General features: G+C 47.5%; 1 protein-coding gene across 1 annotated transcript; it reads right to left on the reverse strand.

Annotated features, from left to right (window-relative positions):
* Positions 1 to 5,018: 5,018 nt before the first annotated feature.
* Positions 5,019 to 17,087, reverse strand: PLAC9 (placenta associated 9). The gene is given in 4 exon segments (NM_001038521.2): positions 5,019 to 5,806; positions 6,173 to 6,302; positions 7,680 to 7,777; positions 16,992 to 17,087. Coding segments are annotated over 4 exon segments (303 nt in total). The 5' UTR covers positions 17,056 to 17,087; the 3' UTR covers positions 5,019 to 5,795.
* Between the last annotated feature and the right edge of the window lie 9,847 nt (positions 17,088 to 26,934).

Consider the following 26,934-nt stretch of genomic DNA (forward strand, 5'->3'; position numbering starts at 1 on the left):
GGATGCTGAAAAGGCACACAGGGTTGTGGGTAAGACGTGGGTACAGTGAAGTCCACTAGGGCAAGGAGGAGGAGTGTGGCCCTTCCCCCAGGTCTGGAAGGAAGGCCACAGGCAGAAGGGAGTGTGCATGACTCCTGGGGGTAGCTTTACAGCAGAAAGTCGGAGAGGCATGAGATCAGCTCCTCCCCGCAGGGACGCTTCGGTGTGAAAGGGGGCTCCAGGCATGGTCTCACGGTGGGCCCTTTGCCCCTTTGTTGGTCGTATCAGGAGAAGTCGAGTCCAGAAGGGGCAGACTTTGTAGAAATCATTGTGTCTCATCCAGAAGCCCAGAGCTTGTCTTCTGGTCAGTGGTCTCCACTCCCTTCCTGGTTTTTTATGTTGAAAGTTTAGAAAGGAGAGAAGCCAGAGGCTAGGGTGTGAGCCCAAGTCTGCTGAGCCCTAGCAAGGGCTCTAGGGAGCGCCTTGTCCACAAAGTAGACATCTGCTTTGGGACACCAGTTTGTTTCCTCCCTGCCTTCTGGACACAGAAGAGGAGATGGCCTAAGGGGCATGAGCTGGACAGAGCCTGGTCTACCCTACCAGAGAAGGCTGCTGTGGGCTCTGGAATGGGAGGCAGGCAGGCCCTGCTTGTCAGTTCAGCTCTGCCTCAGTTCCTGTGCCTGGAGGCCCTTGACCAAGATCCAGCATGCTTGGCCATCCTCGTGCTTTGTCAGGGAGTTATATTCCTAGCATAGAAATCAAGCAAAATCGTTCCCCCAGGCAGATACTAGCTTAAAATGTTTGCTTCATCAAACCTGAAAGCTCTCTGCTTGTGTTCTTTTAAAAACAAGGACATCGTTTCTCATTCCTCCACCTGGCCCTATACAGGGTTCACTCTCAGCAGAGGATCCAATCAGTCAAGCCCCCAACTCTACAAGGGGCTCTTATCCCCTCCCACTCCTTGGAAAACTCACTTTGGCCTAATACTGGTGTCCACTCTGAACCCAGTGCAGCCCCGAAGCAGAAATAACACTGGTCCAGGAGTCAGGCATCCCTATTATGGCCTCAGCTCAGCTACTGATTGGCTGTGTAACCTTGGGTAAGTTAATTCTCCTCTTTGGGCCTAAAATGAAGGGGAGACTAGATCAGAGCTTCTTAAACTTCATTGTAGTCAGCAAAAATGGTAGAGTAGGGAACTTGAAAAGCCTATTCCTCCAAAAAAGTGACAAGATGGTAAAAACTGTCAGAATCAACTTTATGAGAAATCTGACAATGAACTGAAAGTTTGCAGCAACCAAAAATAAAAAGCTTTAAAAAAACAAAAACAGTCTTGGTAAGAGGGTCTTGGGGCATTCTCACTTACCCAGCCTTATCCTCCTCATCCCAGCTTGCAGCCTCAAGAACAGCATCCACAGTCCTTTATAGGTTCTTAGCAATGGATGGAGCAGAATGGACCTTGTTCTCAAGAATTATGGTTGGTTGTTTTGATCTGTCTGGTTGCTTCCAGGAAGACTGACTCAATGACTTTCTTGTATTTTACCTAATTCGGAACTCTCGCAAGGTGCAGGTGGCAGCCCTCAGGGACATTTTGAAGGCAGTTTCATTAGCACTAATGCCTGGAGAGAGGGGTAACAGTTGGGGCAAACGGGTGACAGGTTGAAAAGTTTGGGGAGCACAGGCTGACAGTGTGATGCTTTGCAGAGTCATGGTTTTGGAGTGCTCCCACTAATTCCTGGGGATCTGGAAGGCCAAACGCATGTTCAGGGCTGGGCATATGCTCAGAAGACTTGCCTCTGGCAGACCTTCAGGCTCTGCATTTGCAGGAAGTGAATGCTACTGCAGAGTCACAGACTGGCTGGCTGAGTATCAAAAGATTGCCTCCAGTACACACACAACACATATGTAAAGACTGGGAGATTGGGGTTTTGTTGTTCCAGGAGTTAAAGGAGATAACATTGAATCACTAGAGGCCATTAAGTTAGCTGAACAGATATTTCAGTGGCCACACTTGACAGAGAATACAAACTTTTAAAAATCAGTTCAGAAAGTCACTAGACAAACTACAAGAAATTCAGCAGCAGCAACAACAAACTCAGGAAGGGGAAGAATATGATTTCCAGAGTTTTCACGTAATGTTCAAAAAATGCCCAATTTTCAACCAAAATTACAGGGCATGCAAGGAAACAAAGTATGACCCATGTACAGAAAGACAAGATCACAGAGGTTCAAGAAGATATTTGAGAAAGCAGAAGAAGGAGTTGGCAAACTTCAAGATAGGTCAATTGAGATCTCCCAATCTGAGGAGAGAAGAAAACGGAGCCTAAGACCTGTGGGACATCATCAAGTATATCAACATACACATAATGGGAGTCATGGGAGAGAGAAAGCAGAAATATTTGAAGAAACAGTGGCTGGAATCTTACAAATTTGATGAAAGACATTAATCCACACATCTCAGGAACTCAAATCATAAGGGGTATTTTTATGAAGATCTCCTTTGAGACACATTATAACCAGAGTGTTGATAGACAAGGAATTGTGAAGTCAGCAATAGAGAACCGACTTGTCACATACAAGGGATCTTCAAAAATATTAACACCTGATTTCTTGTCAGAAACCATGGAGGCTAGAGGGTTATGGGATGACATATTCAATGCACTGGGAAAAAATGTCAACAGGAGTCCTGCTGCTGCTGCTAAGTCGCATCATTTGTGTCCAACTCTGCGTGACCCCATAGACGGCAGTCCACCAGGCTCCCCTGTCCCTGGGATTCTCCAGGCAAGAACACTGGAGTGGGTTGCCATTTCCTTCTCCAATGCATGAAAGTGAAAAGTGAAAGTGAAGTCGCTAAGTCGTGTCCGACTCCTAGTGACCGCATGGACTGCAGTGCACCAGGCTCCTTCATCCATGGGATTTTCCAGGCAAGAGTACTGGAATGGGGTGCCATTGCCTTCTCCCCAACAGGAATCCTATATCTAGCAAAATCGTCTTCAAAATTGAAGGAAAACTTAACATTCCTAGGTGAACAAAAATTGAGACAAGTTTTTTGCTAGTAGACTATGAGAAATGCCAAAGAAGGTCCTTCAAACTGAAAAGAAAGGAGACTGTAATTAAAATCCACATGAAGAAATAAAACATTGTTAAGGTATTAACGTGGCTAAGTCACTTCAGTTGTGTCCAACTCTTGCCATCCTATGGATGCCAGGCTCCTCTGTCCATGGGATTTTCCAGGCAATAATACTGGAGTGGGTTGCCATTTCCTACTCCAGAGGATCTTCCTGACCCTGGGATTCAACCCGCATCTCTTATACCTCCTGCACTGGCAGGCAGGTTCTTTACCACTGTGCTACCCGGGAGGCCCATAAGTACTTTATATTTAAAGGGAGTAAATGCTCCAATTAAGAGGCAGATGTTGGCAGACCAAGGGCACACCCTAATAAAATTAACCCATCAAGACATAACTATAAATACATACACATCTAACAGTAGAGCCCCGAAAAGTCAGAAACATGACAATGGAAGGGAGGAGGAGTTAAGCAATAACACCTTACTTACCCTATTGGATAGAAGAGACAAAAGGAGTAAGATACTTTAGGAATAAATTTAACCAAGGTGGTGTAAGACACACACACAAAATTCCTGTGCTCATGGATTAGAAGACAGTACTGTGGAGACAGCAATACTCTAAAAATTGATCTATAAGTTCAATATGTATCAAAACTTCAACTGCCTTTTGTCCATGTGGACTGGCTGATCCTAAAATCCATAAGGAATTGCATGGAATTCCTTAAAAAGCCAAAAGAGTCTTGAACAAAGAGAACTCATAGTTCTTAATGTCAAAACTTGCCACAAAGCTGTAGTAATTCAGTGTGATACTGGCATAAAGAAGGTATATAGAAACATGGGCTAGAATTGAGCTGTAAACCTTATACTAGTGATTTTTGACAAGGGTGCCAGGGCCATTCAGTGGGGAAAGAATATTTTCTTCAACAACTATCCACAAACCAACTAACGAAGTTGAATCTTCACCTCACACCACATATAAACATTGACCTGAAATAGCTTTAAACAAAACAATGTAAGAACTAAAGCTATAAAAATCTTAGAAGACAGGAATAAATAATTCATAACTTTGGATATGTCAATGGATTCTTAAGATTGATACCAAAAGAACAAGCAAAAAATAGATAAATTGAATTTCATCAAAACAAATTTGGATATCAAAGGACACTATCAAAATAAGACAACCCACAGAATGGGAAAAAACACTTGCAAATCATATTTCTGATAAAAGGTTAGTATCCACCTTAACATAAAGAACTCTTAGAACTCAACAGCAGAAAAACAACCTAGTTTTTTAAATGGGCAAAGGATTTGAATAGACTTTCTCCAAAAAAGATAACAAAAGTGACTCACAAACATGAAAAGATGTTTAGCATCACTGCTGCTGCTGCTGCTAAGTCGCTTCAGTCGTGTCTGACTCTGTGCGACCCCATAGACGGCAGCCCACCAGGCTCCCCCCTCCCTGGGATTCTCCAGGCAAGCACACTGGAGTGGGTTGCCATTGCCTTCTCCAATGCGTGGAAGTGAAACGTGAAAGTGAAGTCGCTCAGTCGTGTCCGACTCTTAGCAACCCCATGGACTGCAGCCTACCAGGCTCCTCCGTCCATGGGATTTTCCAGGCAAGAGTACTAATCATTAGGTAAATGCAACTTAAAGCCATGAGATACCACTTCACATCTAGTGTGATGGCTGTCATCAGTGAGATGTGTTGGGGAGGATAAGGAAAAAATTGAAAATCTTATATATTGCTGGTAGGAACATAAAGTGGTACAGTTGCTTTGCAAAAATGGTGAATCTTCAAAAACAAAGAGTTACTGTTTGACTCAACAATTCCATCCAAAAGAAATGAGAACACATACCCACCCAAACTTATGCATGATTGAATGTTCATAGTGTTATTCAGAATACCCCCAAAGCGCAGACAACCCACGTCCACAGATTTGATGAATGGATGAATAAAATGTGATATAACTACATAATGGAATATTATTCAGCTGTAAACAAAAATGAAGTATTGATACAACATGGATGAAGCTTGAAAACATGGTAAGTGAAAAAATGTCAGACACAAAACATTAGTGATTTCCAAGGGAGGGTGAGAGAGGGGATGGAAAAATGACTGCTTAATAGTACAGGGGGTGATGAAAATTTCTAGAATTAGGTGGTGGTGATTGCACAACACTGTGAATCCACTGAATCTGTACCATTTTAAATGGTTAAAGTTTAGAATTTTATGTGAATTTTACCTCAGTCAAAAAGGTAAAAAAAATTTAATGTGCACACACATCGCGGGGGCAATCTCATTAAAATGTAGATTCTGGGTAGGGCCTGAAATTCAGCATTCTTGATAAGGTCCCAGGTGACTCCTTTTTGGTTCACCCATGGCCACATACTGAGTAACAAGGCTACTCAGAGGGCCCTTCCACTGTGCTGCCTTAAAATTCTGGGCCTCGGGTGCCTCACCTCTTGAACCCACCCCTGCCCTGTCCATCCCTGCAAATAAGAAGAGTGGAAGCGTGCAGATGGACTGGTGCTCCTAGGTCTGAGTCTGCAGGGGTGCGAGCCTCAGGGCATGGGGACAGATGGAGAAGGGGCTGTGGCTGCAGAGGTCACTGTCAGCAGATACAGAGAGGACCAAAGGAGTAGGTTTTATTTTGCACAAAGCTGAGGAAGCCAGGCCGGAACGCCTGTTCTGTTCTCGGAGGAGGGCTATTGTGTCACTGCCAGTTGCTGGGCGGCTCCAGCTCTGGTGCTCAAAAGCGATCTGAAAGAGAGGGGGCAACCTGGGGGGTGAGTGAACGGGTACTGACTGCTGCCTGCCCTCCCCTGCCAGTCCCCCAGGGACTCCTGTGCCAGGAACACAGAGCTCAAGGAGGAGGCAGCTGCTCCGAGTTAGGGTGGTGCTGAGAGTGGAACTCTGCCAGGTGCCCTTTCCTGATGCTGGGTTACAGCAACCCCGGGGTGTGGGCAGACCACTCTGTTGGGGCGGGTAAGGGAGATTCCTCCCAATTCTGTCCCAAGGAGAAGCTGGGGACTCCCTGGCTTGTCCAGGTTACACGAAGTGGCGTAGTCGTCCCCACCCTGCTGCCCAATCCCAGAGGCTGTCATCTCTGCTCCCCAAGCTGCTCACCATCTCCATCTCCCAGGAGGTCGGGGATCGGGCTGAAGGGCCCCGGGGGCAAGTTCCAGGCCAGCTCCTCCAGCTGACCCAGCAGGCCTTTGACTTCTGCCTCCAGGTGCTCCACCGTCTTCTCCACCGTCTAGAGTGAGGAGAGAAGGCGGAGGACAGTAGGGGAGTGAAGACAAGAGTGGGGTCAGTCTTGCTTCATCAGCCACATCCTCCGGAGCCCGTGGCAGCAAGTAGGGTGCAGCGGGAAGAGAACTAGGTGCCAGGGGACCTGGGTCCTCCTGGTTCACGCACTGCCCCCACCTGCCTCTCAGCTCCCAGATGACAAGATTCGAAGGGCTCACTCAAGGCCACTTCTGGCTCTCGCGCTCAGGGGTTTCGCTTAATCACTGGTTTGGGGCGTGGATGGACTCGGATACCTTTTCCCTTTTCAAGATGACACCCCTGGGAGCTCACATTTCTTTTGTTGCCCCGCCCCCTGGTGGCGACTCTGCCAAATGACCGTTTTGGCATTTTGAAATTTTCTTTATTCAGGGTTCTTTTTTTGTAAATGAACCCCTTTAGTACTCTGGTAAAACCTATAGACTCCCATCAGAAGAATGCTTTCATTGAGAAAATAAAATATATAGGATTTCCAAGGACATGCTGCTACTGCTGCTGCTAAGTCGCTTCAGTCGTGTCTGACTCTGTGCGACCCCATAGACGGCAGCCCACCAGGCTCCCCCGTCCCTGGGATTCTCCAGGCAAGCACACTGGAGTGGGTTGCCATTGCCTTCTCCAGTGCATGAAAGTGAAAAGTGAAAGTGAAGTTGCTAAGTCGTGTCTGACTCTTCGTGACCCCATGGACTGCAGCCTACCAGGCTCCTCCGTCCATGGGATTTTCCAGGCAAGGGTACTGGAGTGGGGTGCCATTGCCTTCTCTGTCCAAGGACATACACTGCATTAAAATATTAAAGTATTTACATTTTGATATAAAACGTATTACCTTAAGTAACAGCAGACCTAACAACTACTGAATTTTTAACACACTGATTAGAATAAATTGAGATATAAATTGAGATATTCGCAGTGACTATAATGATATGAAATTATCTGATTTCTGTTGATGACAAAGTCAAGGTACAATTGTTTTTTGTCTATAGTGAATGAGAGCGCTAAACTTTAGCTAAAGGTTTGTGAAATAAAGTGCACACAAGTTTATGGACCTCGAGTTACAAGCAGTAGCTGTATAACAAAACACAGTGACTGAATTTCCAGCTTCTCATCTGGTGAATATGCAGAGATCCCCTGCTGGGTGCAAGCAAGTTCCCAGGGGAGGCAGGGTCTGTTGGGGGCTGGCAGCCTAACAGTACAGGTACGGCTTGGAGATGTTTAACATGGTGGCCAGGGAGCAGGACTGGCCTAGATCGCCCCAATTTTCAAAAACCAGATTGGCTTGAGCCCTCCAAAGCCACCACCAGCCTGGCAGATGGTCCTGAAGCTGCATGTCTTCCCAGGTCACCCTCATTACCTCCTCTATGACGTCCAGCCGACTGTGGACAGCCATGTATGTGTCACACCCTGTGCTCTGAGCCGAGTCTCCTCGGGAGGGGATGAAGGGTTCATCAGCTGTGGGAAAACAAGTCTTGTCACTGTGGGGCCCTTGGTTTCCCTGTAACATTAGAGTCTCTTACAAAGTACCTGGCTCAAAGGAGGTGAGTCCAGGAAACAGTCCAAAGAGAAGCAGAGAGGGCCAGGATGTGAATGTAGGGCTACCCTACTCATTCATCTCTAGGGCCATGGTCACCTACAGACCCAAGCGGGCATCCTCAAGGAGGTGCGGCCTGAACTGGGTAAGAAAAGGAAGGGAAGGAATGTTTTAGCCGGAAAGAATGAATGTGCAAAGATAGACATGAGGTAGCATGGCTCAGTGCAGAAGCCCTAGGGTGTCTGGAGTGGCTGGAAAGTACCAGGTGGCTGGGGGATGAGACTAGAGAGGTGGATGATGGAAACAAAGCTGGGGTCCTAATCAATCATGATGTTTGTTTGGGGGGTTATTTTAACAGGAGAGTCATGTAGTCGTATATGAATTTTTAAACAGAGAATGAATTGGAGAGATTCATCTTTAAAGGCAGGAAGTATCATAGTAACCGGTGTAAGAGCTGGTGAAAGGAGACAGCTGTAGGAAAAGAGGAAGAGTATGTGTGGAGATACTTTAGAAATAGCATTATGTGCCACATGGTGTGCTCAACAAATGCATAAACTCAGCCAACCTCTACAACCAATGACTATCCACAGTTTACACATAAGGAAATTGAGAGGGGTGAAGGGATACATCCAGCATCACACACCTAGTAAGTGGAAGCTCTGAGGCTCAACCTGTTTAACATCATTTTCCTCCCCACCATTGGCTCCTCCTTGATTGTTCCTGGCACCAGCAACCTTCACACCAGAAGTCTTAGAGCCTGGTTTTGAGCTCAAGTTGCGGGGTTGGTGGCTCTGAGATGTTTTCAGGGCATCCAAGTTGGCTGGGTCCTTGGAAAACATGGACACTCAGGAAGGGGGACAGTGCTCCAGAAACAAAGAGAAGCCAAGCACTTTAAAGAGGATGAAACCGCATGGCCTAAAGAGGCACTGGGGCCTAGCAAGATAAAGTCTGAAACACAGAGCAACAGAGAAGCTGATACTGAATGCCATCCCAGCGCTTGGAGTAAAGAGGTGCCAGCAGACCAGAGTCGTTGCAGTGGGATGAGAAGGGAAGGAAAGGCCAAGAGAAGGAAACAGAGATCCTAGAAAACATTACCACCAAGCTTGGCTGTGAATGGAGATCAGATCACAAGGTCTAAAGAAGTGTTTATTGTTATTTCCAGGTTTTTAAGCATTGAAGAAACTAAACCATGCTTTTAGTCTGAGGACAGGAAGAACCTAGGAGGACTGAAAGAATGCATGTCCTGAAGAGATACGAGGCCACAGAATCCAGAAATGGTGGTGGGGTGGGGGTGGGGGGTCACACGTGGAAGGAAGAGAGAGGACATGCAGCAGAAATGGGTAAAAAGTTCTACTTAAAAGGGTCAAGAAGTTGAGCGAGTCCCACCTAATAACCGCTCTTCACTCGGTGAAGAGGGGAATCATCTGCTGAAAACTCATGCAGGGTTAGCAAAGAGGAGAGTTCGTTGTGAAGTTATTGGGAATTCTATGAGCAGGCTGATACACACAGCCACTAAAATGGGAGCCATGGCAAGAGTACTTTCACCATGGAAACTGACACATGCGTTGTTTCCCAAGAGCCAGTGTATCAGCACCCCTGGGTAAGAAGCCTGAATAAACAGAGGGGGTGAGGAGAATGATGGAGGCAGTTTGGAGGATGGTAGGGAGTGACAGCGCCAAAGAAGCCCCACCCGGGCAGCTCAGCAGGTGGGTGTTAGCAGCAAAGACAGATGGGTGGACAAGCTGAAACCTGGGAGTCCAGGGGATGAGTGTGGTGAAGGGCAACAGAAGAGAAAGGAGCTGAGGACTCAACCATCCAGGGCTTAAGTGGCTGAGTTCTGGAGTCTAGGCTGAATAAGGAAGGGGAAAAGGCCAATCAGAGGACTGATAATTGGGAGAAACGGAGGGGCTGAAGGCACTGGAGGTCTCGATGCAATGATGGGGGTAACAGAATTTACTGCATTTTTTAAGAGATACTGCAATTTTTAGCTTTGAGAGGTGGAGCAGCTTCACAGTGACAATACTAAGGCTGTGGGCATCTGAAGCAGAGTGGGGTAAGAGTTATTGGACTTGATCTTTGTAAATGCAAAACTCTTGTAACTCTAAAACCCCAGTGTTGACTGGGTTGCCCGAGGGGACATATAAAGTTGCCTAGAAGGTTGGCAGGCCTTGAAGTAAGGATGGAGATGATAAGCCATTTTGCTGGTGATGAATGTGTAACTCTGAAGGCTGGGTGACTTGTCCAAGATCACACAGTTGGCAAATGACTGAACCCCAAGCACTCTGGCCTCCTCCTGGCCCCACTAGCTGGTCAGCCAGCTGGTTTTCTGGAGCTCTGCCAGAGCCCCCATGCCCTAAGAGTCTCTGGTCCCAACTCTATCTGGACCCCAGGTCTTCCACACAGGGGTGAGAGCCAAGCACAGGGACAAAACTTCCTTTCACTCTGAGCGTCTTTAGTGGAGAACAATTTTGGTTTTTACTTTCTGCTTTTTATTACATCCATCCACTGAACTTAGAAAAACCACTTCAAAAAACACTGGTCTTCTTGTTGACTTTGGGGCGGGAGGGGATGTGATAGTGGCACTTTGGTTATTTTTTTTTAAAGGAGCCTTTTAGAGATCTATCCTGAAATATTTATAGATACAATGCTATTATGTCTTGGCTTTACTTCAAAATAATCCAGGCCTGGGAGTGGGACGAGGCATGGGCGGGAGTATTGGACATTGGTCAAGGTTGACCAAGACTGGTAATTGTTGAAATTGAGTGATGGCGTCATGGGATGGGGGTTGGAGGGTTCACTCTGCTATTCTACGTTTGTATGCATGGTTTGAAACTTTCCACAATATAAGGCAGTTGTCCAATGAGGTTGTCAGCAAAAAGTATGAGTCCCTGTGGGCTTTGTGCATTGATACAAAATGTTCTGGATGGGTGTTGGGGGGTGTTCTGAGAGAACCCACCTGGAGGGCTGTGCTCCATTCTGGGTCATTCACTGAGAGAAGGCTTTGGACAGGCAGAGGCAGGTGTAAAGGGGCCACTGTGAAGGAACTCCAGATGTTGACTCATGTGTCTCAGCTAGGAAACCTGGGGTGCTCAGCTAGAGATAAAGGACTTGGAGGGGGCAAGCAGAGCTGTTCTCAGCCACACAGAGGGCTGCCTGGTCTAGGTCTGTGCCCACACACATTCTGCAGGCTCCGCCCAGAGGAGCCTTTGGCCAAGCCTTTCCCTTGAACCCCACCTGCCCTCTCCCAGACCCTATACTCTCCTCCCCCTCCCCCAAGCACTTAGGCCAAGAGGAAGCAGGGTGACCCTGCCGGCCAAGCGGGGCTCTATCAGCCCTCTAAGTCACAAGCAACATGAATCTGCTCCCCTTGCTCAGCCTAAAACACCCTGTTCTCTGCGTGTCTGTGATGAGGCCTGACTTGGCTCCTAGACCCCTCCAGGGAAGAGGCTGGGCTGAGGCTGCTCTCCACATCACACGGCAGTAATCCGTCGCATCTGGACACAACTGCGCCCTGGGCTGCGGCACAACTGTCTATGAGCTCATCCAGGCCTCCCGGGGAGCTCTGCTGAGAGGGCGGGTAGGGGTTTGGGGGTGGGGGTGGGGTGGCTGGGAAGAGCCCGGCCACCCTGCCCTGCCGCGCCCTTCCCCCACGGGGTTTCTCAGGGCGCTGACCTCAAAGCCTGAAAGCAGAAAGCACACTGCAAGCCTCTGTTCTCAGCCGCGCACTGGTGCGGCCAGTGGGAACTTCCTGCTCCCTGAGCCTCTGCTGCCTCCTCAGAACAAGGCTTTTGGGGCAGTGGGGAGGGCGAGGCGCTCCCGAACAGATGCAGCGCACCCAAGGTTCGTTTCTCAGACCTCAAATGAGCTACCAGGACAGAACCGCGATGAGTCTAAGGACAAGTTGCTTGTCTGCCCAGAAACTCCAGGAAGGCAAGAGTTAGGCAAGGACTCCCTTCGCACTGTCTTGCCAGTATGGAGCTCATGATAATGCCTGCCGGCCTCACGGGGCTCCAGGGAAACTCAGACCAGAGGAAGAAGAGTGGGGGAGGTGGCAGGTTATCCCGCCTGACCACGGAGGGCCAAGGCTGCGGTTCCCAGTGTTCCCTTTCTCTGCTTCCCCCGTCCCCTGCCTGGCCAGTTGGGGAATGGACCTTCTTGGATGCAAGGTTGTTTTCCTTGGCCTGGCGCCTGCTCAGGGCCTGTGTGCACCCTGGACTGCGCCTCGGGTGGAACATCGTGAGAGCAGGCTGCCGGTGGCGGGTGGGGTGGGGCCAGAGGCCCAGCGCAGGCGAGGGGTAGACGCTCCGGTTAAAGGGGCGTGGCCACTGGGCCCCCAGCCTCTGATACGGCCCCCTCCCAATGACAGACATAGAACTTTTTTTCCTCTAGACCTGAACACTCACTAAGAAAGTGCACAACTCAATGATTTCTGATCCTGAAAAGTGCTGCTCTGACCAGCTACACTTGTAGCCTGGGGCTTAATTCTATGTGACCACATTCAGTATAATATCTAATAAATTTGACCACATTCAATATTTGTATTAAAATTTCTGCTTCATTCCAAACCAGTGTTGTTGTTGTTTTTAAGCAGAAGAATGTTATTTTCAAACAATTATATGAAGAACTCTAATCTGTGGACCTGCTCTGGCTGAAACAGGAGAAGGCTGCTTAAGCCCCCTCAGAGGGAGCTCAGATACTGGGAAACTTGTATTTTGGGAGCGATATGTTTTCTCCCTTGTTCTCTGGTCATTTTCCAGAGGTGGATTTGAGCCTTGCCGGTGACTCTGAGAGCTTACCAATGCAGTCAGCGGGTGGTTAAAGTGAGGATACAAGCTGAGCTGCTGTAACAAAGAGCCCTCCCTCGCCCCCCAGTCATACACGTGTTTCTTTCTTTCTCACTTAATCAGTTCAGAGGTGGACTGGCTGATGCTCCGGGCTGGCAGGCAGCTCTGCTCCCCCCAAGGCTGTACAGGAAACCAGATTCCTTCTACCTCAGAATCCTACGTTTTTTAATCCACTGGGTTATAAAGTACTAGAACATTCCTAAACCCCCACCACACCAAGGCCTAGGAAGCCATCCAGGATAAACTTCTCTCCACATGCTGTGAACAGAACATGAGGTTGGGAGTCAGAGGAGTGGTCCCACCTCCACTGCTGGCTGACTGTGCTCGTTGCCTCTCACTCAGCTTCTTCTGCAAGGGATCCTCCCTGCCCTGTCTACTTGGCAGGACTGCTGTGCTGATTCAAGGGGATTCCACATTTGAAGGTATCTGAGAACTGCCGGATGATGTGCAAATGCCAGGTAAGGCATTCACCAGGTGGGTTGGAGACTGAGCAGGTCAGTGTAAGCCCCTGTGGTCTTCTCTCTCCACATGGAGCCAGTGTTCTTCACTAGGTAACCCTGGCTAGGTCTCCTCAAGGTGGGGAGGCATCTGCTCTGGGACTACACTGTACAGGGGTCCAAGGGGTGCTTGGGAGGGGCTTTGCCAACAAGCACACCGAGGCTTCAAGGCTGACCGGATTTTCTGGGCTCTGTTATAAGCCAGTCCCACTTGCTGGATCCTTGGTTTCTCCACCTTTAGAATGGGTACAGCCATACTCTATATTTGAATCCACTGTCAATTTATGATCACATTACATGCCAAACTTTTTGTTCAGTGCTTACCTGCATTATTATCTCATTTAATTCTATCTATAAGCTCAGTACTCTTACATCACTTTTTTATAGATTAGAAAACCAAAGATCAAAGAGGTTGGGTCATGCCCAAGACTACACGGCTAGTAGGTGATGGGGACAGGATTTGAATCCTACCTGCTTGACACTATGCTATGCTTTGGGAGTTCTGTGATGAATTAAGGGCCTCCCATCTTGGGATCTCAGCTGCCTCCTCTGTAAAATGAGGGGCTGGACAAGCATGGGGCAAAAGGGACCTGTACCCACGACACCTGTGCACCTGTCCTGAGGCCCAACAAGAGCCCAAATGTGTACATTGGATCAAATTGTCTTTGAGAGGCTCACTCCCTGTCATCCATTTTTGTAAGAAGAAATGCAGTGATCCTTACCACGCATGCTACGTGCTAAGTCACTTCAGTTGTGTCCGACTTTTGCGACCCCCTGGACTGTAGCCTGCCAGTCTTCTCTCAGTCTTCTCTGTCCATGGGATTCTCCAGGCAAGAATACTGGAGTGGGTTGCCATGCCCTCCTCCAGGGGATCTTCCTGATCCAGGGACTGAACCCCAGTCTCTTGAGTCTCCTGCATTGGCAGGCAGGTTCTTTACCACTAATGCCACCTGGGAAGATGTCTCACCATAGTTCGAGCATCTTCTTTCACCCAAAGCCAAAAAGCAGAATCCCAATGGAAGACAGTCCACAGGGACCTGGAGTGATGGTGGATTCCTATAGGCCGAGGCATGGATGAGAATGGCTAATGGGACTACGCTCTAGGAATTGAGACCCCTCTGATAGCAAAATAGAAAAGGAACTCAGCTGAAGTCTTAACTTAAAAAAAAATTCTCTACAAATAACACAGAACTGTCTATTTCACTCAACACATAAAAGACTTTATAGAGCAATACGAAAAATCCTAATACCACAATTGAAAAGGCCAAGACAATTCGCAAGAATTAGAAATGACCAATATTCATTTGAAAAAAAAATTGAAAAAAAACCCCACCAAACTTGGCAGTAATCAAAGAAATTAAAATTAAAGCAATAAACCACATAAACCATCTTAAAGCATTCTTGCAAAAAAAGTCTAATTGGAATTAGACAATGCTTCTAGATCTAATTCCCAGTTTATAGACAATACAGGGAAAAGGAGAACATTAAAATGACATATAGAAGATGCAATCAGCTAAAATTTAAATGTGAAAAGCTATACGACTAGCAACGCAGTTTCTTTACCAAATTTTAAGAAAAAAGAGAGAAAAGAACCTTCTAAAGAAACTTAAAACTTACTAAAAGAAACTTAATGGACATATCAACCAAAACCCAAATGTATCCACCTCGTTTGAATCAAACAGACCAAATATAAAACCATGACACCATTAGGGACATGAATCCTGACTAGATAGCTGATGATATTAAGGAATTATTGTCCACTTTTAGGGAGTGACAGTGGTATTTTAGTTATTAAAAGATTACTGATGCTTTAATAATACATAAGGTAGTATATATAGATGAAAATACTTAGTGCCTGGAGTTTCCTTTAATCTGAGGGAGCAGAGAGAAGGTGGATTAGATGAATTAAGATCTGTCAGGAATCCATGGAGGTTCCTTACACTATTCTGTGTGTATAGCCAAAAGATTTGATAATCAACAGTTTAAAAAAAAATGGTATAATTGTCTGAAGTCTGAAAGGTTATATAAAAAAATGTTTGAACACAATGTGAAATTACATAAATACATTTATACTTTCTTTTTTTCTTAATCTGAAGCAATGAGCATGATTAGGAAGAAAATAATGTTTAAAATGGCTTTAAGACAAAACTTATATACCAGTCATAGCTAAGGGGCCACAGAAGGTCAGCCACTGTGGGCAGTGGCCAGCTCCTCCCTCTGGGGGAGCACAGACTCAGCTTTGTCCCCTCAGCTCCTGGAGGTGGGGACTCTGGAAAGAGGGGGCAGGCGGTGGGCCAGGATGTAGGGGGTAGGGGGATGGCACTGTGGGCCGGGCTCTATGCTGGGTGGTCTCAGCCACTCCTCACTCAGCCTGTGAGGAAGGGGTTATTGGTCCTCCTTTGCCAACCTCAGTGGAGAAACTGGCTGAGAGAGGTCAGTGGAGCTGTCTGAGGGCGCGAGGGAAGAAGCCAATGTGTGTTCACAGGTGTTCTGCGCTGGGCACTTCCCTTTCCTCCAGCTCTCTGGGTGGCTACCATTCTCCCCAACTTACAGAAGAGGAAAGAGCTCCAGAGAGGTGGCATGACTCACCCAAGGCCACTCAGCCGGGGGCTGCCAGGAGCAGGACTGGCCTCAGCCCTTTCCCTGGTGCTCCCAGTTCCCTGCCAGGGGAGCTTCCATCCTAACACAGGGCACTTCCTCTGGCTCCAGGTGGATGGGGGAGCAGCCTGACAGAGGGCAAGGGTGTGGCTGAGGGGGCAGGAGACCTGCATGCCTGGGCAGACTGAGCCTTCCCCTCACCTGTACAGCTGTGAGCACCAGCTGTCTCTGGTTGAGGTTGGCAAGAGAGCTTGGGTAAATGTCAACTGTAAAGTGGTACATAAAGTGCAGAGTCTTGGGGTGGTGGAAGGAACATCTGTGCGTACAGTACAGTTAGTCCTTCTGCAGCCTTCCTGTCCGAGCCTCACCTGTGAGGGGACAGCTCTATGGCTGCTGTCAGGGGAGCTAGAGGGGATAAAGCACTGCAAGGAACCCAGCCTGGAGCACCCAGAGGCCTTCCTGCGGCCTCCTCCCCACCCACCCAAGGCTGCTCCAGCCTTCTGGGAAGCTCTCCAAAAGGCTGACAACGGGTCTCCTCTCCTCTACTGCAGGACCTCCTCAGACTACCAGGCAGGTGAAGCCGAGACCTCCAGGGGCCGCCTGCCTGGCCCCTACAGCTGGGCCGGACCAGACCGGGGTCGTCTGCCTGCTGGAGCTCAGCATCCCAGTGAATTCCCCAGGAAAGGAGGCCTGGGTGCTTCGCAGGCCCGCCCCACCCTGCAGACCTGACCATTCACCTCCTGATCCTGGCCCCTTCCTCTCTCTCCTCCCCACCTGGGGCATTGGGTTTCTCCACCCTCTCTCCTTTTTTTGTTTCTCTCGGATCTTCCTCTTTTCCTCAATATCCTCTCTGCCTCTCTCCCCTTTCTCTTGCCATTTTAGTTCCTCTGTTTCTTTCCCACTAAACTCCTTTTTCTGTCCTCATACACAGTTCACACCCATCTGTTTACCTCCGAAATCTTTCAGTCCCAGCCTCTCCCTTTCTCTCTTTATTCTTTCCTTTTTCTATGTCCCTCTGCATTTTTCTGTTTCGTCTTTCTTTTTTCTCTCCCCATCGCTCTCTCTCCCTCCCTTTATCTCCCTCTTTCTCCATCTCTCTCCATCTGGCTCCGTTCCCATCTCCCTCCCTCTCTTCTGCTCCTTCCTCGAGGTCCGCGGTCTCCCTAGCCCTCGCCCCGCTCCCGGGCCCCACTCACCGGCGAAGGCGCCCGGGGCGCGGAGCAGGGCGAGCCCGGCCAGAGCGCAGAGCAGGAGCCGCATCCTGCCGGCCGGCGGAGCGCAGCGCCGCTTCTGCCGACGGCCGCCCTCCCCGCCCTCCCCGGGATCGCGCCGGCCCGCCTGGGAGGAAATGCTCGCAGTTCCAGCCAAGATTCCTGGGCGGCTCCGGGCTTTCTGGCTCCAGCGAGCCCGCCCCCTCCAGAGACCCCGCGAGCGGAGGGGCGATGTGCCAGGCTGGGCGTCTCCCCAGGAAGGGGCCGCGCTCTGAGCCCCCTCACCTCCCCCTGGGCTCGAGCACAGAAGAGGATGATGGAACCGGAGGCCCAATGATCCGTTATGAGCCCATTTCACAGACCAGCAAGTTGCAGTTTCCAGAAGTGCCACCTACGCCTGTGGCACAGGATCTGAATCCCTAACTTCACGGAGTAATCAGCTCTGATGACATCAGATAGTGTCGCTCTGAGAGGGAGGCTCAGAAATGGAGGGTCTGCATTCCACAGAAATTTTGTCCTTCTAAAGGAGTAACAGTATTGTTAAAAGATACTTTCCAAAGGAATATAGTGGATTTGTTATTGACCCGGGTTCTTAAATAGAAATTGATGGGGACTTCCCTGGTGGTCTAGTGGTTAAGAATCCACCTTGCAATGAAGGGAACCTGAGTATGATCCCTGTTCAGGGAACTAAGATCCCACACACTGAGGAACAGCTAAGCCTATATGCCACAGCTGCTGAGCCCTAGAGCCACAAGTTGAGAGTCCCTTTGCCGCAATGGAAGATCCCACATGATGGCAACCAAATAAATTAAAAAAAGAAATTGATAAAATGCCAGATGAGGCAAGGCTTTATTGGATCTCTTACCTAAGCACGCCAAATAATAGGTATGGGTGCCCTTGCTTGCTCCCTGGGGGAGGGGGTGAGCTGGTCCCTAAATGACTCCAGGGTTGGGGTGGATCCGTGCCTGGGCTGGAGGGGTGTGTTTAGGAGGTCTGCACACCCTCTTGGTGTGATGAATAGTACCCTGCTTTTGTTTCTGACCCCTGAGAAGTGGCAGTTGGGTTTTTGGTCTTTTTGTATCTTTTTGTTTCTAGTTTGTACAGCCACACAGTTACTTTTAGTCCCCTATAGTTTCTTTGTATTTTGTTGCTGGAGAAAACAGTTTGTCCAGGAGCAAGCACTGCAGCAAAGGGTCCCAAGTCCCAGCCTGTCTCAGATTTAGGTGTACTAAGATGGAATGATCTCTAAATGTTGATGAGATGAACATGAAAATAAAAGCATTACAGTAAAAATCCCCAAATGTAGGCTTCCCTGATGGCTCAGCTGGTAAAGAATCTGCGTGCAATGTGGGAGACCTGGATTCGATCCCTGGGTTGGAAAGATGTCCTGGAGAAGGGAACATCTACCCTCTCCAGTATTCTGGCCTGGAGAATTCCATGGACTGTATAGTCCATGGGATTGCAAAGAGTTGTAGAGGACTGAGCGACTTTCACTTTCCATATATTATTCAGTTCCATATATACACATTTTGTCTGAATTTATATTAGGAACTGCATAGACACAATGGCAACCCACTCCAGTACTCTTGCCTGGCAAACCCCATGGACGGAGGAGCCTGGTAGGCTGCAGTCCATGGGGTCGCTAGGAGTCGGACACGACTGAGCGACTTCACTTTCACTTTTCACTTTCATGCATTGGAGAAGGAAATGGCAACCCACTCCAGTGTTCTTACCTGGAGAATCCCAGGGACGGGGGAGCCTGGTGGGCTGCCGTCTCTGGGGTCGCACAGAGTCAGACACGACTGAAGTGGCTTAGCAGCAGACAAGGAATTGGGAGAGTTTACCAAGCTGAGGGAACTGGACTTGAATCTAGCCAGGCTGGCCTCTTGCTGGATATGTCAAAGATTCTTACTAAGCCCAAAGGAGAGGCCAGCCACTGAGAGCAGGGCTCCAAGGCACACCCAGTTACACTGCAGTCTATATTGCAATTGTGCTGCAGGTGGCGCCGTTTACATAAAATACTTCTGCAGTGGGGAGACCTGAAGTTGTAGTACTGGCAGCCCTATACATTTTTGCACACTGGATATTTATCTTTTAATATTTTGACAGTTTGATGATGAAAAAAATGACCTTGTTATTTTTATTTACATGCAATTTTTTATGAGTGAAGTTGAGTTTTATTTGCCTATTCAAATACTTTTTTTTCTTCTATTTTCCCTCTTTCCTTTATGTATTCTGATTATTAATCTGATATATTAATATCAGCAAGGAGATCAAACCAGTCAATCCTAAGGAAATCACCCTGAATATTCAATGGAAGGACTGATGCCGAAGATGAAGCTCCAGTACTTTGGCCACCTGATGTAAAGAGCCGACTCATTGGGAAAGACCCTGATGCTGGGAAAGACTGAGGACAAGAGGAGAAGGGGGCGGCAGAGGATGAGATGGTTGGATGGCATCATTGACCCAGTGAAAAGCATATATTTTCAGAGAAGATATATTTGATTAGATCAGAAAACTGCAGATCCCAGGTTGGAAGGCAGGTGGACCAGATTCTAAAATTCATGCTCTGAAGCATCATCAGGCCCCAGGTGAGTAACTAGATACTGAGGAAATCTGGAGGGAGGTGGAGGTAGAAGAGGGCAAATTGGGTCTTTGGAGGCTCAGAGTGGCAAGTTCTTAAGTTAAGGAAAGACGACCCATAACTGCCTGCGTAGTTAAAGTGCTGTAATGTGCGAAGTCATCCTTTCCTCTCATGCTTCCGCTCTGGCAGTTACCACCAAGATTCACAGTTGAACCCTCACTTGGAGTATGATGCTTGGAGAAGTCAGGGGGTGGCCTGAGGTCACACAGAAATGTGGAGACTTGCTCCCAGGATACCCATTGGCAATGCTGCAGGATGTGTGTGGCCTCCCAGGCTGGCCTGTTGTGGTGCTAAAAGGGGGTAGGGGGCATCTGGCAGGGCTTGCTCCCCCGGCCCACACCCAAAGGCAAGGGGCCAAGGCAAACAGTTAGTGGGAGCTGGCCATCTCTCTGGAGGTGGAGCGGAGGAGAGGGACTGCCAAGCTGGAAGGGGCTCAGTGGCTGGGAGGGTCAGAGTCCACAAAAGCCTCCTTGTCTTCTTGTCTCTGCGCAGACAAGACTGGTTCCAGAAAGGTCTTAGCCCCGCGGGGGCCAGGCCACCCCCACTCCACACACTTGGAGCAGGGCTGCTAGCCCATGGCCACACATGTTACAGGCAGAGAGAATGAACCAGTGGAGTGTGGGTATAGTTGCCTCAGACATTACTTTGCCAACAAAGGTCCATCTAGTCAAGGCTATGGTTTTTCCTGCGGTCATGTATGGATGTGAGAGTTGGACTGTGAAGAAGGCTGAGCGCCGAAGAATTGATGCTTTTAAACTGTTGTGTTGGAGAAGACTCTTGAGAGTCCCTTGGACTGCAAGGAGATCCAACCAGTCCATTCTGAAGGAGATCAGCCCTGGGATTTCTTTGGAAGGAATGATACTGAAGCTGAAACTCCAGTACTTTGGCCACCTCATGCGAAGAGTTGAGTCACTGGAAAAGAGTCTGATGCTGGGAGGGATTGGGAGCAGGAGGAGAAGGGGATGACAGAGGATGAGATGGCTGGATGGCATCACTGACTCAATGGACGTGAGTCTGAGTGAACTCCAGGTGTTGGTGATGGACAGGGGGGCCTGGTGTGCTGCGATTCATGGGGTCACCAAGAGTCAGACACGACTGAGCAACTGAACTGAACTGTAGAGGATAGAAGGTGCAGGGGACCTAACAAGGTGAGATTTAAGAGGTCTTTTGTGTTTTGTTTTTGTTTAAAACTCTATCCCCTTTCTGGCAAACAGTCCCAAATCCTCCCAGGTAGGGGAAGATGTAGGAAGGTAGGGAAATCTGCTGTGTACAGGCCTAATGTTAACCAGTATCCCGTCAGTAACTGTCATCCCTAGATGCCGACATTCACTGATGCTGACATTCCTTGATTCCAACTTTATGTCAAGCACCATTCCAAGCACTGTGTGATTGTTTCTCAGGTCATCCCGGCTGGTACTGTGTGAGCAGCATTCTGTGGTTATCCCGGAGGTTGGTAAGGGCAGTTTTCCACCCAGTGTTTTTTGAAGTGTGATGAATCCACATTTAAAAGTGGAGGAAACCAGCTTAAAGGTATCCTCCCTGCTTAGTTTTGAGATATTTTTTACACAGATTCACATTGCTCTGTGTCAATTCAGTCCATTGTCAAGGCCATAGACATTTCCCAACAATGTGTTCATTTATGACTCCAGGGTCCTGTGGACTTGGGGGTAGGGAGTCGTCTGGCATTTCCCCCAGCTCTGTGAGAACGTTATCAGTGTTCTCTGGGGGCGATGATCTCATTTTGCTCAAGGCTGGCGCTGGGATAAAGTATAAACTAAGGACACTCTGTGTAGTGATGTGGGTTCTTGGACACTTTAATCAGCAGAAAGTGATAAGAGGCCAGATGAGGAATGCAGGCAAAGGTTTACTCGGACTTGGACTTGTGCTGCAGCAGAAGGGAGTGAAAACAAGTAACAGGTGTCCTTGCTTGCTCCGTGAGGGAGGGGGAGCTGGTCCTTTAAATGGGAGGGGAGGGGCAGATTGCAAGTTGAATTAGAAGAGTGGCTTGGGTGGTGTGCCCACCCCTTTGGTGGTGCTGCAGGCAGGGCTCACGCACAGTATCCTGCTTTTGTTTCCATCACTTCCTAAAAGGCCGTTGGGTTTATAGTCTTTTTGTATCTTGTTTTTGATTCACTCCAACCGCAAGATGCAGTCATTTTCATAGTTTTATTTGTATTCCATTGCTCCAGGAGACAGTTGGCCAGGTGCAAACACTGCCATAAAGGTCCAAGGTCAAGTCAGATGGCTGACTATTCAAAGCATTTTGGAGTTAGAATCCATCAAAAGAGGAGTTCAGCCACTGACTCTGCCCTTACTGGTCGCGTAGCCTTAGGTGAGTCGCAACGGCCTCACCAGCAAAGAGGGAGTAACAGTAAGAAATGAGAATTCCCTCACCTGCTTCTGAGAAGCTTTCCTGGGCTGGTCACTGTTGTTTCCTCACCTTATTTGTCTGCAGGTTGGGAGTTTGCTGAGGGTGGAAAAGGTGCGGGCAATGCACAGGCTGGCAGAGGCCCTCAGATGAACTTCAGGGTTTTCAGGTGTTACCAAGCCTGAGCTCGAACAGCTCGCAGCAGGGCAGGCCAGGCCAGTAAATTGAGAGTAGAGTTGTTGGGGCAAGGAATATTGACTGTATTTGGAAAGCTGCAGGCTGAGAAGATGGTGGACTAGTTTCCCAAAGAGCCATCTTACCCAGGTTTGGATGCTAGTTTCTTTTATGGAACAAAGAGGGGGAGGCCAGGGTGTCAAGTGAAAAAGGAGATAAGTTGTTGCAAAATATTCGCCAGATGTTTTCTGGCCAATGTGTTAATTTCTTCTTTCCTGAAGCCATTCTCAGATGGGCCTGGTCAGGATGTTTCTTGTGAGTTTAAACAAAAATATTTTAGCTTAGTTCTCAGGCATGTGAGGCAGGGTTCTCGGAGATGGGCTATTATGTATACTTTAAGATGATGGTCCTGAACCTTTTTGGCATTAGGGACCAGTTTCTTGGAAGACAGTTTTTCCATGGACACTGGTGGTGGGGGTTGGGGGGAGATGCTTGGGGCAGGCTGTATGGTGAGCATTGGTTCAGACTGAAATGTGAGTAATGAAGGGGGTGATTCAGGCAGTAACTTGAGCCAGCAATGGGGATCAGTGGGGAGCAGCAGATGCTTGGCTAATTCGCCTGCGCCTTACCTCCTGCCATGCAGCCCGGTTCTTTTTTTTTTTTTTTTAATTTATTTATTTTAATTGGAGGCTAATTACTTTACAATATTGTATTGGTTCTGCCACACATCAACATGAATCTGCCATGGGTGTACACATGTTCCCCATCCTGAACCCCCCTCCCACCTCCCTCCCTGTACCATCCCTCTGGGTCATCCCAGTGCACCAGCCACAAGTATCCTGTATCGAACCTGGACTGGCGATTCTTTTCTTATATGATATTATACATGTTTCCATGCCATTCCCCCAAATCATCCCACCCTCTCCCTCTCCCACAGAGTCCAAAAGACTGTTCTATACATCTGTGTCTCTTTTGCTGTCTCGCATACAGGGTTATCATTACCATCTTTCTAAATTCCATATATATGTGTTAGTATACTGTATTGGTGTTTTTCTTTCTGGCTTACTTCACTCTGTATAATAGGCTCCAGTTTCATCCACCTCATTAGAACTGATTCAAATGTATTCTTTTTAATGGCTGAGTAATACTCCATTGTGTATATGTACCACAGCTTTCTTATCCATTCATCTGCTAATGGACATCTAGGTTGCTTCCATGTCCTGGCTATTATAAACAGTGCTGTGATGAACACTGGGGTACACGTGTCTCTTTCAATTCTCGTTTCCTCAGTGTGTATGCCCAGCAGTGGGATTGCTGGATTATAGGGCAGCTCTATTTCCAGTTTTTTAAGGAATCTCCACACTGTTCTCCATAGTGGCTGTACTAGTTTGCATTCCCAACACCAGTGTAAGAGGGTTCCCTTTTCTCCACACCCTCTCCAGCATTTATTGCTTGTAGACTTTTGGATAGCAGCCATTCTGACTGGCGTGAAATGGTACCTCATTGTGGTTTTGATTTGCATTTCTCTGATAATGAGTGATGTTGAGCATCTTATCATGTGTTTGTTAGCCATCTGTATGTCTTCTTTGGAGAAATGTCTGTTTAGTTCTTTGGCCCATTTTTTGATTGGGTCATTTAATTTTCTGGAATTGAGCTGCAGGAGTTGCTTGTATATTTTTAAGATTAGTTCTTTGTCACTTGCTTCATTTGCTATTTTCTCCCATTCTGAAGGCTGTCTTTTCACCTTGCTTATAGTTTCCTTTGTTGTGCAGAAGCTTTTAAGTTTAATTAGGTCCCATTTGTTTATTTTTGTTTTTATTTCCAATATTCTGGGAGGTGGGTCATAGAGGATCCTGCTGTGATTTATGTTAGAGAGTGTTTTGCCTACGTTCTCCTCTAAGAGTTTTATAGTTTCTGGTCTTACGTTAAGATCTTTAATCCAGGTTGAGTTTATTTTTGTGTATCGTGTTAGAAAGTGTTCTAGATTCATTTGTTTACAAGTGGTTGACCAGTTTTCCCAGCTGCTGCTGCTGAGTCACTTCAGTAGTGTCCGACTCTGTGCGACCCCATAGACGGCAGCCCACCAGGATGCCCCGTCCCTGGGATTCTCCAGGCAAGAACACTGGAGTGGGTTGCCATTTCCTTCTCCAATGCATGAAAGTGAAAAGTGAAAGTGAAGTCGCTCAGTCATGTACAACCCTCAGCGACCCCATGGACTGCAGCCTTCCAGGCTCCTCCATCCATGGGATTTTCCAGGCAAGAGTACTGGAGTGGGGTGCCATTGCCTTCTCCGAGTTTTCCCAGCACCACTTGTTAAAGAGATTGTCTTTTCTCCATTGTATATTCTTGCCTTCTTTGTCAAAGATAAGGTGTCCATAGGTGTGTGGATTTATCTCTGGGCTTTTTATTTTGTTTCATTGATCTATATTTCTGTCTTTGTTCCAGTACCATACTGTCTTGATGACTGTGGCTTTGTAGTAGAGCCTGAAGTCAGGCAGGTTGATTCCTCCAGTTCCATTCTTCTTTCTCAATATTGCTTTGGCTATTCGAGGTTTTTTGTATTTCCATACAAATTGTGAAATTATTTGTTCTAGCTCTGTGAAAAATACCGTTGGTAGCTTGATAGGGATTGCATTGAATCTATAGATTGCTTTGGGTAGTATACTTATTTTCACTGTATTGATTCTTCCAATCCATGATGCAGCCCTGTTCTTAACAGGGGTTGGGGACCCCTACTTTAAGGTATAGACAACATCCCTTTAGTGATTAACTTGTAGAAAAAGCAATGGAATACAGAGGTAAAAGTAAAAGAAACAAATCCAATATGGAGTCAGATTCGCTCTTCCCTATTACACAGGGAGTCAGGAAAGTCAACTGCAGACCAAGCAAGGGCTGACTCTGATCACTCTGACCAAGCAGCTGACTCTGCTTCCTGAAGTAGGTGTAGAGTTTAAGGCCTCATCAAGGAGGTCTTTGAAGATGAGTAGGGTTCTTCTTTTCTCTTTATTTTTATTTTTTTTTAAATTTTATTTTATTTTTAAACTTTACAATATTGTATTAGTTTTGCCAAATATCGAAATGAATCCGCCACAGGTATACCTGTGTTCCCCATCCTGAACCCTCATCCCTCCTCCCTCCCCATACCCTCCCTCTGGGTCGTCCCAGTGCACCAGCCCCAAGCATCCAGTATCGTGCATTGAACCTGGACTGGCTATACAGCATTGTGTTTCTGCTGTACCACAAAGTGAATCAGCTATATGTATACATATATTCCCTCGCTTCTAAACGTCCCTCCCCCACTCCACCCCCAAAATAGGGTTTTTCTAAGCAGTATGTATTATGTGCCATGGAAATTGGTGGGGTGTAGCTAGGTGACAGGAGGAGAGGATCCATAAATCTGGGGAATGTTTGGTCAGGTTATTGAGGGCCTTGAATGCCACTTTAGGAGAGTCACCCTTTATGCTGTAGGTAGAAGTGCTGGCAGGGATTTTGGCTGAAGGATGACTCAATCATGCCAACCCCCTTCTTTTTAAAAAAATCTTTTTCTTTTGAAATAAGTGTAAACTTACAAAAATTATACAGTGAGTTCTCGAATATTCATCAACAGCTTCCCTAAATATTAACATCTTACAAACTACAGTAGAATTATCAAAGTCAGGAAGTTAACATTAACACAATACTATTAAATAAGCTATTGGGGCAGTCAGAGCACAGGTTGGAAAAGAATTTCCAGACACAGAGCGTTTCAGAAGGGAATGAGTTTATTAAGAACAAAGAGCTGAGATAATATGGGCACTGCGAGCACAGCAGGCTGACCTCCTGACAGACCAGGGAGAATTGACAGTTTTTGTGGGTTAATAGCTAATGTTTATAGCCTCAGTGGCACCCCACTCCAGTACTCTTGCCTGGAAAATCCCATGGATGGAGGAGCCTGGTAGGTTGCAGTCCATGAGGTCGCTAAGAGTCAGACACGACTGAACGACTTCACTTTCACTTTTCACTTTCATGCATTGGAGGAGGAAATGGCAACCCACTCCAGTGTTCTTGCCTGGAGAATCCCAGGGACGGGGCATCCTGGTGGGCTGTCATCTCTGGGGTCGCACAGAGTCGGACATGACTGAAGCGATTTAGCAGCAGCATAGCCTCAAAGAAAATTCCAGCTGGAAAGTTGGTGTTAGGTGATTGGTTGGGATGCTATAGAGTTAGTAGCACATATAGAGTGTTTACTGTAGTGGGCATCTTTGCCTAATTGAGAGTCAGGAAGCTTGTTAGTGATGATCAGGGACTTTTGGCAATGGTTACAAAGGGACTCAGCTTCGGAGGTGACCTTGATTCTGGACTCCACTTCTGTGGCCTTGGTGCAAGGCCTCACACCTGTGGCCTTGTGGGGTGGGAGGCAACATAAGCTACAGACTTTATTCAGATGTTGCTTGTTGTCTCACTAATGTTCTTTTTCTGGCACAGGATGCAATCCAGGATCCCACATTGACTCAGTTGTCATATCTCTTTGCTGCTGCTGCTGCTGCTAAGTTGCTTCAGTTGTGTCCGACTCTGTGCGACCCTATAGATGGCAGCCTACCAGGCTCCACCATCCCTGGGATTCTCCAGGCAAGAACACTGGAGTGGGTTGCCATTTCCTTCTCCAAAGGGCTCCTTTAATTTAGAACAACAGCTCCTCAGTCTTTTTTCTTTTAAATCTCTCATAACTTTGACAGTTTTTAAGAGTTTTGGCTAGTTATTTT

This window comes from Bos taurus, chromosome 28, assembly GCF_002263795.3.
Source record: "Bos taurus isolate L1 Dominette 01449 registration number 42190680 breed Hereford chromosome 28, ARS-UCD2.0, whole genome shotgun sequence".
In the NCBI taxonomy this organism is placed as follows: Eukaryota; Metazoa; Chordata; class Mammalia; order Artiodactyla; family Bovidae; genus Bos; species Bos taurus.